Source organism: Denticeps clupeoides, chromosome 14 (genome assembly GCF_900700375.1).
Source record: "Denticeps clupeoides chromosome 14, fDenClu1.1, whole genome shotgun sequence".
Lineage (NCBI taxonomy): Eukaryota > Metazoa > Chordata > Actinopteri > Clupeiformes > Denticipitidae > Denticeps > Denticeps clupeoides.
Window position 1 is genome coordinate 7,125,376 of NC_041720.1, and position 16,701 is coordinate 7,142,076.

General features: G+C 45.2%; 1 protein-coding gene across 5 annotated transcripts in view; it reads right to left on the bottom strand.

Moving 5' to 3' along the window:
- The window catches only part of sash1a (SAM and SH3 domain containing 1a), a 49,407-nt gene extending 36,673 nt beyond the window's left edge, over nucleotides 1-12,734 (bottom strand). For 4 of the 5 annotated variants that reach the window (XM_029002457.1, XM_029002451.1, XM_029002450.1 and 1 more), the window contains exons 1-2: nucleotides 12,376-12,734; nucleotides 11,578-12,071 (exon numbers count right to left, since the gene is read on the bottom strand). In XM_029002457.1, the coding sequence (XP_028858290.1) occupies nucleotides 11,578-12,069 (492 nt within the window). In that variant the 5' untranslated portion in view covers nucleotides 12,070-12,071; nucleotides 12,376-12,734. The remainder of the gene's footprint in view (nucleotides 1-11,577; nucleotides 12,072-12,375) is intronic. The other variant, XM_029002453.1, reaches the window with a different exon arrangement.
- Nucleotides 12,735-16,701: the final 3,967 nt, after the last annotated feature.

The following is a 16,701-nucleotide window of genomic DNA, read 5'->3' on the forward strand; positions in this document are numbered from 1 at the left end:
AGCAGCTTGTACGGGTCCCTCGATACGGCATTATACATGCTTAATTCTTATGCGTGGCTTCGGTGTCATACAAGCGTTGATTCCAGTTCCTGGAACACACAGAGCTGGAAAAACCAACAGCAGCGGTGGAAGGATGCTGACGGGCTGTTTGGCGCTAGAACTTGTGGTCAAAAATACTATATTGCAGATGAAAAATGGGAACAAAATGCCATGGAAGGACCCAAGAGCAGCAATGATGTTTACAGGATCATCACAAAATTCAGCAGCGCCGGGAAAATGAGGCCTCTATAGAGTGGGGTGTGCTGTTGGACAGACTGTCTTCTGAAGCCAAATTAATTATAAAACATACAGGATGTCAGTCTATGCCTGTACATTAAAGGTTTTCATTATTATATTTCATACTGGTTAACCGCTACCGCACATCTCAAGAGCAAAGCCAGGTACCTTCTGAAGGTATGCCCTCTCTCTTGTCAAATTCGTGCTGTACTGTCATGTTCAGCAAGATAAAACACAATAATAGATACAAGGAACATATAACAAGGAACTCTTGTATAAAAGCCTTAAGTACGAACCCCCCCACCACTCCAATGCATACCCCTACATATTTAACTTTTAAACACGCACAGCCTCCTCGCTGTGTTTCCAGGCTCATATAAACTGTGCTCCAACAGCATCCTGAATAATTAATGGTCATAATGAATAATCACGATCTGTAATGAGACCTTATGAATTTTAATTCCTTTCTGGGGTGCATGAGCCACGCTCTCTTCCTGCTGTCACATCAAAGCCTGGCAAATGACTTAAACAAGAGCACTTAGCGCACTTACACATTCAATGCAGACGTACTTATATAACGCAGGCAGGACCTAAAGACCTCTTGATGGTGCCTGCTACGTGTTCCTACTGTCCTTTGCTCTGCTGGATTGTTCTGCTCTGCCACCTATGAGCTGGAGAGGAATGCAACCTCTTTGCAAACAGCAAAAGCTCAAATGAATAAATAACTTCTAAATGTACATCACACACACACACACACACACACACACGCACACACAGACAAATGTAAAGAGGAATCTCCACCGGTTTTTCAGCACTGGTAGAAGATCTGGAGCAAATCCCATCTTTAGCCAGGTCTCCATGGTAACAGACAGTTTCTACGGCAACAGACTGGGACTCGATCAGCAATTTCTCAGAACCACAGACCGGGTTGGTCATCCTAGTCTGTCTGAACGCGATTTCAATAGAAATCAAAGTTGTGAGGAGTGTAGGAGTGTGTGTGTGTGTGTGTGTGTTACATGCGTGTAAAAGGGGGAGAGTGAGTTACTGTATATAAACCTCAGATAAAAAAAAATGAACATTTCCTTCATTATGATGTGTACAATATAACATTTTGTGTGTAAAACGTGTCTCGAAATTTGACTATTGGTTTACTGAATATAAACACCTAACTAAAACACATATTTAGCAACTGTTCAATAATATAATAATAACAACAACACTTTAACTGTGGGGTTCCTCAGAAAAAACTGGATGATGCCGGAGGGTTAATTCCACAGCAGCGGTTCTCAAACCTTCCCTTTTTTTTTTTGGTGAGATTTGGTTGCAGCAGCTCATCATGTTGAGGTACGTGTGCTGGTATATATACATGAACAGAGTAAAAACAAATCAACAAACCAACTTGAAAATCATGAAAAAAAGCAGTAACTTGTTCACCTATTTTGCGAGATTATCCATTTTGAAATTATCCATTTTGAGGTAAAGGCGAAAGGGCGTTTGTACCTGGTCTGTACGTGATTGGGCGAGAGGTAAAGGCGAAAGGGCGTTTGTACCTGGTCTGTACGTGATTGGGCGAGAGGTAAAGGCATCTGTGACTGGTACATACGTGATTGAGTGGGAGGTAAAGGCGAAAGGGCCATTTGTGACTGGTCTGTACCTGATTGGGCGGGAGGTAAAGGCGAAAGGGCGTTTGTGACTGATCCGTACGTGATTGGGCGAGAGGTAAAGGCGAAAGGGCATTTGTGACTGGTCCGTACGTGATTGGGCGAGAGGTAAAGGCGAAAGGGCGTTTGTACCTGGTCTGTACGTGATTGGGTGGGAGGTAAAGGCATCTGTGACTGGTACATACGTGATTGGGTGGGAGGTAAAGGCGAAAAGGCCATTTGTGACTGGTTTGTACGTGATTTGATTGGGCGGGAGGTAAAGGCGAAAGGCCGTTTGTACCTGGTCTGTACGTGATTGGGCGGGAGCTAAAGGCATCTGTGACTGGTACATACGTGATTGGGCGGGAGGTAAAGGCGAAAGGGCGTTTGTACCTGGTCTGTACGTGATTGGGTGGGAGGTAAAGGCAAAAGGGCCATTTGTGACTGGTCTGTACCTGATTGGGCGGGAGGTAAAGGCGAAAGGGCGTTTGTGACTGGTCCGTACGTGATTGGGCAGGTGGCAGGATTTGCTTTAGGTTTTACCTCCATTAGCGTCAACGTAACCGGCTGTGCCGTGGATTAGTCCCGCAGAGACGGTTACCTGGGCATGGCGGAGAGCTAAATGGCTTACTGCCACTGCAAACCTATAGGGCCGCTAACACACTAATCCCGCTTTACGCTGTAGGCTAATAAAACAAGAAAGCAGACACACACAGACAGACACACAACATCAGCGCTTGTGACACAAGCCCTGCCAGCCTCCCCTCCCGCTGTGTGTGCTGTCATAACAAACGCAGCAGGTCCGTACCACCAGACTTTGTGTGTGGGAGAAGAGAGAGAGGGGAGCAATGTGTTGGTCAGAGAGATAGCGAGAGAAAGAGGGGGAGAGACAGACAGTTTGCGTGATTCCATGTGTGATTTTGCATGTGACAGCATGTGCAATCATATGCATATTTGTGTGTGTGTGTGTGTGTATAGACACATTTCTGTATAGGATGGTAGTAGCCTAGTGGGTAAAACACACGCCTATAAAACCACAAAGTCCCAGGTTCAAACCCCACTTACTACCATTGTGTCCATGAACAAGACACTGTCTGTCCTTGTCACTACTGACTAAGTCGCTCTAGATAGGAGCGTCTGATAAATGACAGAAATTGAAATTTTTTTTTACATCAGTGTTTCAAATGCCCTCCCTGCATGGTGACCTCTATAGGAGACTTTTAAAGAACCGTCCAATTCCAAGCCAAAATATTTAGAGACATGACTGTCATTGTGAAACACTGCGTGTCCTCTGCATTTAACCATCACACTTGGTGAACAGTGGGCAGCCATGAAAGGCACCTGGGGAGCAGTGTGTTTGTGTGTGTGGGGGGGAATAGATGTATATAAAAATAAAAGCAACCCCCCCAACATAAATGCTTGATATTTAATGACATTTATATTTATATGGCTTTTGTTCATTTTTTTACTCTAATATTTTTACCGTGGATCCAACTTAACATAAGAATGAAAATATGAATATATGCATAAACCCCCCAAAATGCTTGCTATTGGTACATTGCATTGGTGTTAAAAAGCATCTGCGCCGCCGCCGCCACCACACGTGTGTGTGTGTGTGTGTGTGGCGTGTGCGGAGTGTGCAGGCCTGTGCGGAGGTGGAGCGTGAGTGAGGGTGTGTTTATCGTAGGGAGAGCGTGTGCTTCTCGTGTGCACGCTCCAGAGTGCGTGCAATAGCGTGTGAAAGGGAAGGGAACACGGCCAAGAGCAGGGATGGAAATTTCTGGCAGCTGATCGTGACTCAGACAGACGGAGAAGGCGCAGAAGATTCTGGAAGATTGCGTCTCTGCGCCTCAGCAGATGGCTCCGTGATTTAGTGTGTGTGTGTGTGTGTTTGTGTTTAGGCAGGTAGGTAGGTAACTGACTGAGTGCTCCTACTGAAGCGAACATTAGTGGCTACACACACACACACACACACACACACACTCTTTAGTGAATGCTAGCAGGGTATGGGCAGTTAGTAAGGTTACACACAGAGATTTGCATCACATGCTGAGTCAAAGGACACAGTGACCTACCTACCAACGCACACACACACACACACATTTACACTTCATTCAACATACTAAAACAAAACACACACATACTGTCAGTAAAGCACTTAAAGAGCACTAATAAAAAGAAAAAAGGGCAAAATGCAATCGCTCCTCCCACTGCTGAATCTCAGGGGCACAAATTCAATTTTCATGCAGCTGCACAGCACTATATTTACAAAGAAAAAAAAAAATGTAAATCACAGAATGGAGCTTTGAAGCCTTCAGACTAATTCCCTGGCTTGCACCCACAGCTAGTTTTCATACGGTCTGCCTAAACTCCGCATGCATCTGTTTAGCTGAGGGGTCCATATTTAATGCGGTCCTCATTATCTGCATAAAACAGCACATTAATGCTCAGAAACGCAACATTTTGTGTCGGCGGGAAGGTGCGAGGCACAAGCGTAAAAGGCCGGTGGCGCTACAGGGTAGTGGCTGCGGACGCGTGTCGCGGACTCGGATTTCTTTTCTCCTATTATTCTTTGGCTCCCGTCCAATGTCTATTATAAGAACTTTGATGTTTCACCACGGAGCTTGTAAACCGCAAGTCGCAGAGACAAAAAGAGATTCCGTGGGCCCTGACAAATGCATGCTGGCAGCATCCACCGTCTCCCATCCAAGCTTTAGTTTTTTTCCCCCTGACTGGAACTTTACTGTATATTTCATTCCCACCTTCTGTAAAACCTTCTGGGCAACAAAAAATTAAAATTCATACAGGAGGTACATTTTGAGAAAAAAAAAAACTGCCATTGAGGATTAAAAATCCCTCCTCGTGTTTTGAAGTGAAATTTGGCACGGTAACAGTGTATAATAATGGTCCGTAGTTAATAGCCACAGTTTGTTAACTGGTCTATTCACATCAAAGGCTGCAGCATGAACTATTAAGCATTTACTTCAGTTCAATTACCATTTATCAAACAAACAAAAAAAGCATGCTTTTTTTTTTTTTTTAGTATGTGCATGTGAAAGAGTTTGAACACTTATTTATATAATGCAATGTGTTTTTTTTATTGCTCTTTTGTCATTGAAGTGTACTGCATTTTGACTGAATTGTTTTTTTTTTCTTTCCAGGCAAACCGCAAAATCCACTAGACTTAAACAAAGGCCAAGTTGTGTGTTGCTGCCCACTGCAGTGGTCAGGTTCAGGCCATAATTGCTGAATCATGACTCCAACGATTAAATATTGACTTTAACATTAATCACCTGAAGGACAGGGCAGTGGTGTAAATGGTGTACGGCTCCGAATCGCAGCTACATGCTAGTTGCTAAGCTATTGGCTGTTGTCAAGGTGATGAATGGATTTTAAATGGAGTCTGGGCTGACGGGGGTTAGCAGTGTGCCGGCGTGATTCATCCAGCGGGGTTGGAGAGTAGAGACAATGGTTCCGGATTTCAAACTGCTTACGTCAGCCGGCACAGGCATCTCTGAAAGCACCAGGACACACACACACACACACACACACACACACACACCCAGGGGTGTCTACATAAACACATGCTACAGAAAATATGCATCTTCAAGATAATAATATACATGCATTAAAAATGTTCAAATTCAATATGTAATTTATGTGAAGAGGTCACATTGTTGGTGGAAAACATTACATTGACATTTGGACACTGGACATTTTTAACATATATATTGCATAATTAACTGAAACTAATACCTAAACAGAAATATAGCAATAACCACAATACCATTCATTTAAAGGTAAATAAATACAAAGCGCAATATAGAATAACTGACTGTAAGGATTAGAATGAAGTACATGTTCTATTTGAGAAAGGTGATTATCCAGTGAGTTATCCGTTTAATTGCTTTAAGCATCTATGACCATGTTACATGAAATGATTGTTACATAACACCAATGCTGTAATGGAAAGGCTTTGTCATCTACTTTTCACATTTAATTAAATGGAACGCCCATTTCCATCCACTTTTATTGAAATAAAAAAAATTTAAAACCATTTCAGAGCTGTGTTCGAACACAGAAGCACAAGGCCTCTAGGAGAAGAGAGAATCCTCTTTTTTTTTTTTTTTTTTTTGCAGGTTCATTCTGGATTCCTCCCCCCTCCAGCCAGACAGATAGTTTCTATTTTTACAAAAGCAATGGTATGACTTAAAAAATAAGCTCCTTAACAGTTTGCCCGACAAAGTGGAATGTAGTGCATTGCCTTCTTGGGCATCCTCTGTACCACTGATCTAATGCAACCACAGTGAATGCCTGCCAGTGTGCACAACTGTAATAATATAGCTTTGTGAAAAATGTCTAAAATGCCTGGGGACCAATAATCACCACTTGAGGCTATTACATTGTTTATTAGGCCTATTTTACTGTCAAGTCCAATCACATGCCACCAGAAAGCAGTGGTAATTTTTGTTTGGCTACGCAGTTACAGAGAATGAAAAGTTCAATTATCGGCCACTTAAACTTACCTGAAGTACAGCTACAAATCAAATGATGAATGAAACATCGCACTAGCACTGCTGTTACTGTAGTCTAGAGTTCATTGACTGCATGAAAAGAAAGGAAAAGAGGGAGGGTTGTTATGACAGAAGATCTATGCTTGGCATCGGCTGTGAAAACCCTGATCAGAGCATCGCTGGCGTAAAGTGGCTCAGCGCACCCAAAAATATCCAGCCAACCAGCAGCCCATCAGTCAGACACGGACCACTGAAGAAGGTCTGAAGACGCGTCATCCAATCCATACATGGCAACAGTCGGGGCGTACGCGCATATAAAACACATAAATGGTGTATCTGCAGATTAGAGATTTCTGGTGAAGTGGCCAAGGACATCTGCTTTGATTTAGGAGCATTTTTATAGGAGGAAGAAAGGCGTAAAACGTTCTCTTTCCATCCAACCTTCAGGAAATAACCTTCACAAATGCATAAAAACGCACTGCACTGCATGGTCTTGCTCCCCACTGAAGGCAATGAGCTATAAATGCTCACTAATAATAATGTATAGCTCTTTCCTTGTAATTACCCAAGAGCCAAATTAACAAATTAAGCTTTCGTGTGAACTAATTTCACTTAATTGGCTTTCTTAAGAGAACAAACCGCACCATGACCGCCTGCTCCGTATTTGCCTCACGCGTACGTGCTTTACCATCCTCAGCAATAAAGTGGAAAAAACGCAAAGTGGCAGTGAGGAGGAAGGAGGGAAAACAGACAGCAAGAGATGAGTAAGCATTTGCGGTTGCGCATTTTTGCTTGGTTACTCAAATTCGGTTGATTCCCCAGACCAGTAATTACCCAAACCAAGCAATGGAAACCAAGCCTCCGAGATGTTGGCAGCTATGAAACTACATTACCCACAATTACCAACTAATGCAACGCAACCCATAATTACTGGCTAGTACTAACGCGGTCCACTAAAACAACTCCGTTCTAGGAACCTGACGAGAAGGTATGCAGGGAACAGCACAGGCCGAATAAGAACAAACTTAGTATGGGTCCTAAATGCAGAACCATAACTGAGCATCAGCAACATTTTGCATCAAGTTTTTAATGTTCATTTTTGGAGCTCTGCTCACAGTAGCCAGGTTACACGTTCGGGCGATCAGCTGACATCACAAGGCCCTATTTAGATCAACGTCTACGTCCCAGCCCAGGCGGTCCTCACGAATGGCAACGAGTTGGTGGGACAATCTGCCATCTGCCCTGAGAGCTGCTCAGTTCCATGGCACAACAGAAAACCTAGTTGTCTGGAGCATCTCAGCATTTTCTAGTAGTGGCCAATCTATGCAGCTGCGACTGCCTTTCGCTTTTCATTTAGCAGAAATTTACTAGAGTCTTCAACTGTACATCAAATAATTCAACACAAAAAACTGTCACATTAAAATATCTAAATGAAAGAAACATTGACGACGTCTGTACCGATGCAGTGAAATGCGGGATTCGAAACTACCTGCCAGACGCAGTGAGAATGCGGCTCGTCTTGTTGAAATGAGCAGCAACGTGCAGGAGATGCCGGTGTCTGGATTTCACCATTGGTATTCAGGTAGGTGTTCTCACCGCTGAAATAACTCCTCCCAATGAGACTCAGAAAGTTGCTGAGCGCATGAATCTCAAGTCTTATTCGATTTAAAAGGCACACAAAGACAGAAAAAAAAAAACATTAATAAAACACCTTTTTTATTATTCATTTATTTGAACATATATGAAAAATGGCAAAAAGAAAAATTAAAACAAAAGTATTCAACCAGGTCCGATTGCGACGACCAAATAGTTTTACTAATAATTAGAGATGATGGAATATTAAACCATGAACTGACTTACACAGGCCAGAGTAACTGCATTATAACCATCTTCGTTAATACAGTGAATTTGTGAGTCTTTTCTTTGAGGTCTGATACTTTTCATGACCCATAACATTCATTACACTTAAACGTGAAATATGTAAGTATTATTTGTGAATGAAATCTCGTTTTCGGTAGCTGCACGAGTGTGACTGAGTCCCTCAGCCCAGGCCGCAGGGCCGCAGGGCCGCAGGGCCGCAGGGCCGCAGGGCCGCAGGGCCGCGGCAGAATCGGTGGAGCAGACGGGCGGACGTTCCGCTGCCAGGGGAGGGGGCCGCGGGGGCGAGCGGGGGAAAGTGTAAACCGCCACTAATTATTTCACGATCAATATTGTGACAGCAGCTGCCACGCACGGCGCGTCCTCCCCTCTCCCCCCACCCGCCTTCGTCTGGATGCTCTTTATCGATCCCGCACGCGCGCTGGTTGAAGCTGCTGTGGTTTGGTCGTCTGTCCGTTTGTGTGCGTTTTTGTGTGTCATACAGGCCTCCGGCACCAAAGTGTGTTGGTGCGTTGGCCCGATCAGAAAGCACAAGATTTTCCAAATGTCAAGAGCTGCTGGAGAACACACACACACACACACACACACACACACAGACAGGCAGAGACAGCTACCCAAGCTAATGAGAGCTAATGAGATGTGTGTGGGCAGATCGTTCAGTCGGGTCTGCCGTGCCGGAGACAGAAAATAGCGATCGTTACGCCGGGCCTGCTGAATACGCTACCAGGGCAGATCCGCTGCACCGGAGGCGGGAGACTCGCGGGGTTAAACGCCGGGTCCGCGGCAGGTGCCGGAGCTGACAGCTTGTTTGATCGGGTCTGCTGTGGACGGGTTCGTTAATGAGGCCCGCTGTAGATGTTGCGGGGACAGATTGTTTAATCAGGCCTTCGGAAGACGTTACGAGACGGATCGTTTAGTTAAGACTGACAGATGAGGCTGCAGAGCTCCCTTCATTAGCCACTTAGCCCCGCCGCCATCAATCATCCCTCAAGCCGTCTCCTCCGGGCCCTGGCAGGCCAGGCACGCTCATCCCTTTCTCATTTCCGCCACCAGCATTCATCACGGCCACGATCACGGGGACCAAAGGCACAAGCACCAAGACACGGCTACGTCACTCAAAATGCCGTTTCTGGCACAGACAACATTTCACTGCTCTTCCATTACCAGTATGAAGAATGCCATATTTTTATTAATCCAAAAACAACGAATACCCTCATGTTCCTATGAATTTACATCGCATTGAAATTCGCTGCAAACCGCAACATTTCAATCATTTTTGGAGTTGCAAGATTAGAGAAAAGGTTGGACCGGCTGTTCATTCATATTCACCTTGTTAACTATTCCTTCCAAACTGTTCTTGTTCATTTCTGATTCCCTAACGTACCTGTTGGGGTTTTTTTTTTTTTTTTTGTTTGCCGGAAACGTCGCATTCTCACATGCGTTTGCACAGGTGCCGCACCAGTTAACTGGGCGGTTAATCAGACAAGCCGAACCGCTGAAATTTCTGCCCGCTTCCCATCTCTGAATACTAATTATCGCACCTTAATTACAATGACAGATCCACACACACACACACACACACACCCTCATGCATATTCAAACATGATTTGTCCTTTGGATGTAGGACAAGGTCACATCTCATCACCCTCGCAAAGATCACCGCGTACCAAAAAACACGGCTGGGCCCGCAAACACCACGCCGCGAACTTATTACACGGTGCTGAAAGGAGGGGCAGGATTTTGCCAATAAAAGTGCTTCAGGTCGGGCTCGCAAGAGGTTTCTGAGGATTCACGCCCTTTTGCTCTGTGTCCGTCAACATCAAGGTGTGACAACCAGAAGGATGTATGTAGCATTTTGGGTGAAATGGACGCATCGTTAAATGAATTAGAATGAATGTATGGCATATGGCATATATGATCAATTGCAATGGACGAAAGGAACTGCCCTATTGGTTCCTGTCCGAACAAACATTAAAAAATGTGCGTAGGGATAAACACACAGACTAGAACCTGCATGTGTCCATGTTGTTGAGTTACTAGCAAACTGGTGGCTATTCATGAAGTGAAACCCCAAACTGGGAAAATAGAGAAAAAGAGGGGAAAAAATGACTAAAGAGCTACACGCAGCATCCTGCAAGTGTGTCCTCGGGGTGCTGACAGAAACATTAAAAATGCATCGGGGTCCTCCAATTAGTGCATCCAGGTCCTCTAATTGAAAGTCAACACATTTAAATTTCAAATTTCATCGATGTAAACGTCGCAATCAAAGCCCCGCCCGGTCACCTCAAAACAAACACTTCATTATGGGCGTCTCAAAAACTCAAAAGTGGGGAAATATATATATATGTGTTTTTTTTTTTTTTTTAGAACTATTTTTAAGCAAAGAACTTTTTAAGCGCTGGAAAAATCTGTAAGATCAATAAGATTGATGAACAAGTCACTTTTTTTTTTTTTTTTTTTTTTTAATGCACTGGATGAATGCATTTTTTCTACATTATTCAGACGACAGACTTATAAGTTTAATAAGAGTTTCTGACCACCAAGTACGAGACTTTGTAAATGTAAGGAATTTAACATCCCTGCAACGGGTCGCTAACAAGCCAGACTCTGCAGAGGGAAAGCTGTCCCCAGAGACGGACGTCCCTGCCCCGAGGCTCAGAGACTTGACCCTCAACCCAAGCAGCGCGACCTCGAACTAAATTACAGGCACAGCGTCAGAAATATGTAGCATGCGCTGGAAAAATCGCACAGCTCAGGCCAAAAGCAGAACGTCCTCGGGCCCTAATGGAACAACCACAGGCACTGATGCCAGACACCAACAATGTGCAAACGCAGCCTGATTGTACAGCGGCCGGCCGGCCGGCGGGCAGGCAGCAGACCCTCTCCCCAGAGGGCAATGGTCATCTCTCAATATGACTGAGGTGCACTAAAGTGACAGATTCACCTCGATTCTGCTTCTGAATGACAACCGGTGTGGGTCTATTTATTTATTTATTATTTTATTCCGCCTTTTCATCCATATTTTGCAGGAGAAATTTCTATATTTAGCATCTTTATCCATGATAGGGAACTAGCAGACTATTCGAATCATGAGATAAGGTTGGAGAGAAAGGACTGGGATGTATATCTTTAGACAGATAAACCACGCAATTACACACACACGCACACACTTTGCTACAGTGAAAAAAAAAGACTTGGGTAAGAGTGCAATCTGGAAGGCCTGATACAGACCCAGGCCCTCCCCCCCGGGCCAGGCAGCAGGCTCTTACCTGCTCGGAGTAGGGCGGCCGTGCCAAGTTAATCCCATCCTGGATCAGTTTATCTCGGATCATGATCTTCAGCCGGAGCTTAGGATAGACCATCAGTTCCCGACTCCTGGGAGTCTGGGTCTCCGTTGGGCTCGTCACCAGTCCACAGCCGCCCTTGGAGTCCGTCCAGAGCCCGGAGCCCCATAAGTGGGTGTCGTACCTCTCTGCCAGCTGGCTGGTGTAGAGGTTAGAGGTCGGCGGCTCCAGAGGCTCCAGCGTGAAGTACAGTCCACTGGTCAGATCTCGGTCATCGTCACGCAGCCTCTGCACAGCGCTGTGGATCCGCTGGCGATGGTGAGGGACGTGCACGCCGATGGCGTCCAGGTCGGGGTCGCCGATCTGCTTGCAGACCTCCAGGTCGTCGTAGCCATTATCCACGAAGGCCTCCACATACTGGCACAGGTGTAGCGTGCGGAGCCATTCATAGACGATGTCGGCACCGCTGGTCGTCATCTCTGCTCATAAAGGAACAAGACAAAACATATATGTAAACCTGCAGACTGGCATTTACTCTTATACTCCTGTCCTGTCCAGGCAGGAGGGCGGAGCCTGCAGAACTCAAGTGGTCTACATTATAACTGTAGTTACAGGTTCGATTTCTGAAATATGCATCAGTAGGTTATTTCATCCACTGTTACGCCATAAAAAAAAACTGGTCGTTTGGAGAATGAAATGCTGGACCCCCTCCACGGTTTCCGCTCCACGCCCCCTCGGGCGCTCATCGCGGTTCCGCTGACATGCCCCGCATGTCCCCCTCACCTGCGCGACATCCGCGACGAGCTGCGACCTCCGAAAGCCGCCGAACTTGAGGGCGTTCGGGGGAGAGGCAGGAGGGAACGCGGCGGCGGCGGCGGCGTGCGAGCCCAGCCGGGGTCACCTCAGCAGCGGGTCCCCGGACAGATCCGACCAGATCCAGAGCAGGGAACGCGCCGCATTCTGCCTCCGAACAATGGCAGCGCACGTTGGTTCCACTCACTGCCGAAAAGTACGAGCCGGAGGGCGGCCGTGTGACGGCAGCGGAGCCATGAATAAAGCGTACAGCGGTTTAAAAACGTCGGTAATCCACTCCGGGTCCGTTCCACGCCGCTCCTGGGTCGGGGGGCGGGTGGTGACAGTCGTCGCCGGATCACTCAAAAAAAAAAAAAAAAAGATAAAAAAAAATACCCCACCCGGACTGTAAACCTCGCAGCGGCGAGCGGCGCCACTTTATTTGGACCGGACGAGTTGCGAGGCCGTGGTCCCGCGTGACTGGCGCTAATTGAGCGTCCGTTCGCGGCGGCGCTGCCCTCCTGCGTGCTGTGCAGCGCAGCCGCCGTCTGCGCTTTTCGCGACTCGATACAAAGTTGCCATTCCCCCCCCGGTAGCTCGTCCGCGGCGCTCGCCACCTGCTGGACGTCCGCGGAACTGCAGGCCCCGCAACTTTTCTCCCGTGCGGCCAGGGGCGGCCCTCGCCTGTTTGGTGCCCTGGGCGAACACCACAATGTAAATTAATAGAGATTTTAGTGCCCAGGATCGGTTTGTTTTTTATTTTTTTGGCGATTTCGCACAAGCCAGGAAACGTTAATTGTGACACAATGAGCTTGTTTTGAAATTATTATGTATGAAATATGTTTTATTTGGAAGCAGCCCGCCCCCTCCCCATTAGCAGGCACACCGAGGACCTCGTGTTCACATCCCGCATATATGGGTGTGGTAGAACTTAGCTCATTATTCAGAGCTCCTTATTCGAATGGTCTGTTCCACCTTAGATACTGCTCAGCAGGCGATAAGCTTGCGATACTATTTATTTTACATGGAAATGTACAAATGTCCATACTAAATGTCCATAGGCTACTACCACATAGGGTGCACTTACCATTGACTCCCTGAGCAAGACACCTAAATTGCTCCAGCACTGTCCCTGTAACCACTAGTTGTAAGTCGCTCTGGATAAGGGCGTCTGATAAATGCTGTAAATGCTGTAAATCAATCCAATGCACAGTTTCCATGTGAAATTAAATCAGTTTTGGGCCATTTCTAATAGTTCAGAATTTTGAGAGGGCACAGAGACCATCACCATATACATATTTAATAGGTTCTTTATTTCTGAAACAGATTTCCTGGATGTAGACCTCGCTGAACTACACCTCCTACCGGCGGAATACGGGTATTGCAGCCTGCTGAGCGGTATTTAAGGTGGAGCTGACAATTCGAACAAGGAGCTACTTCAGCGTCGTGTTTTACTTTCTGAGCTGGTTAGTAGATGCCAGTCAGTAAATCTCCTGCCGCCCCTTACTCCCCGCAAACGGTAAATAGAAAAACGTTCGGTGGCCATGCAATCATTATGTCAGGGCAGCATGGGCGTGCGCGAGAAAAAACCTGCCATTTTTATATAGACGGTCATAGTATATTAGTCTAAGTCATATGCACGAGAAAAAAATGCATCCTGAACAACTCTGTTTTGACTGTGCTATGTTAAAGTAATAGTTATAGAAATAAATCAAATAGAATAAAGGGGAAAATAAAACTAGAATGTGTTTGTGTGTGTGTGTTTATTGCCATAAAATAAGGGAAGTGACCCTGATGCCTGAAGAAGATTCAAAGGTGACTTCATGATTGTTTAAAAAGCCTTGGTCTCAGTTTAGATTGCATTCGGACCAACACATATTTAACTTTCAAATATTATGCAAACACCATGAGTTATTCACCCGAATCATTTTCAAATGAATAAATTCCAAATGATATATAGTACCATTATCAACATTTATCAAGAATATTCTTTCACATTTTATTTTATACTACTGTTTTATTGTTGTACTGACCACCTAAGTCAGGGGTTGTTGGCAGAGTGGTGCAACGAAAGCATGCTGGGCCCATAACCCAGATTTCGATGGATCAAAGCCTTCTGCTGTGCACAAAACATACAGAAAGGTTTCAAAGCCTTCTTCAGTTTAGTGTTTAGTGTTTCAGATGTCCCAATGGGTGGTAGTAGACTAGTGGGTAACCCACTCGCCTATGAACCAGAATACCCAGGTTCAAATCCCACTCACTACCACTGTGTCCCTGAGCAAGACACTTAACCTTAAGTTGCTCCAGGGGGGACTGTCCCTGTAACTACTGATTGTAAGTCGCTCTGGATAAGGGCATCTGATAAATTCTGTAAATCTAAATGTAATGGTGTTATGGGCAAGTTGCTGGAAGCAAGGGATAATATCCTTTGAGTATCATGCGGTCTCCAGAGAACATCCATCTCATTGTCATATATCAGTCTATATATCAGAACACTTGGACACTTAATTGATGAATTGGACACACTACTCAGAAAATTTCCCATAGACACCCCTTTAACTCTCCTTGATGTTTTCAACCTTGGAGAACAAACTCCAATCCTCTTTCCTCTTTCCTCATTTTTCCTTGGCCAACAGCAGCAGATGTCCCATACATAAAGGAGGGAATGCCCTGGACTTGGTCTTCAGTTGTCTCTTCCCAGCTACCAATCTCTCTTCCACACCACCTCACATCTCTGATCACTTTCTGTCCTTTACCCTTACTCCACCTTCCGAATCCAAGATTGACCACCATTCCTCCTGCATTCAACAAAATCTTCGCTCTGTCTCACTTTCATCCATATCTTCCTGCACTCTTTCACATCTTCAAACCTCTGACTCATTCTACTCCTTACCAACTCTAGAAAATATTATTTGCACTGTTCCATATTGCACCACAGTATTTGCCCTATTTGTACTTGGCACTTTTAATTTACCCATGTTACATTCCTTTCACTGGTTTAGCACTGTCTGTCTGTTTTGTTTGCCTTTATGTTTTTCTTGCACTGCCTGTGTCCCAGGTTTACACTTCATGTACCCCAGTTTTTCTGTGTTGCACACATCCACTTATGTCAGTACATAAATGTTACATGTAGCACCAGGTTCAGGAGAAACATTGTTTTGTTTTACTATGTATTGTCTCCTCCTCTCCTCACTTTCTCTTTCAACGGATCATCTCTGTCCTCTAACTTTCAAATCCAAAGGACTTCTCCTCCTGCTCCCTGGCTATCTGATACATTGCACAGCAGTCAAAGAGCTCTAACAGCATGTAAATAAACACTGGTTCCAATCCCCTCCACAAAATGCATGAAACAATCTCTCCAAAACCCCCCCTTTCATTTCTAACAACATAAATGGTTCAATTACCTCTGGTCATGTGCCAACTTTCTTTGAAAGACTCATGGTTCTTAACATATAAAGAAGCCCACCACTCATCCTACAACCACCTTCCAGTGTCTCTTCTCTCATGTCTTTCTAAAGTCCTTAAAAACTGTGTCTACAATCAGATATCACTTAATCTCTCTCTGAACCTCCTTGATCCCAACCAGTGTGGCTTCAGAACAGCTCATTCTACTGAGATGGCCCTTCTGGCAGTTTCTGAGAAGATGTAATCAGATCAGCGAACCCGTTGTCTGTTCTTATTCTCCTCAACCTCTCAACATTTGACACTGTTAACCACAAGACTCTCAAGATACTTGGTTTGCTTCCTTCCTATCTATCTTACCAAGTGACTTGAAATGGATTCACGTCTGCTTCGTAATGACTCTCTATTGGCATCCCTCAGGGCTCACTATTCGGTCCTCTCCTTTTCTCCCTCTACAGAACATTTCCTCACATGGGTTATCCTACCACTGCTATGCAGAGAACATGCAACTTGTCTTCTCTTTTCCTCCTTCAGCTGTACATGCTGCATCCAAGAACTCTGCATGTCTTACTAACAGTTCATCTTCGATAGCAGACTAAAATATAATTTCACTAAAACCAAACTAGTATTGATTCAAGCAGATTCTTTGCCACATCAAGATCTTGCTGTCTACTTGAAAAACTTGCAGACCTCTCCTTCTGTAGATGCACACAAGCATGGACCAACTCTCCTTCTTGACTCACATCAGCAATCTTTCCTGCTCATGTAGATTCCTTCTCTACAAATCAGACGAATCCGCCCTTATCTGTCAAAACAGGCCACCCAGATACTGGTTAAATTCTCATCACTGGATTACTGTAACTCCCTTCTAGCTGGTCTACATCTACGTACCATCTGACCTCTACAACTCATACA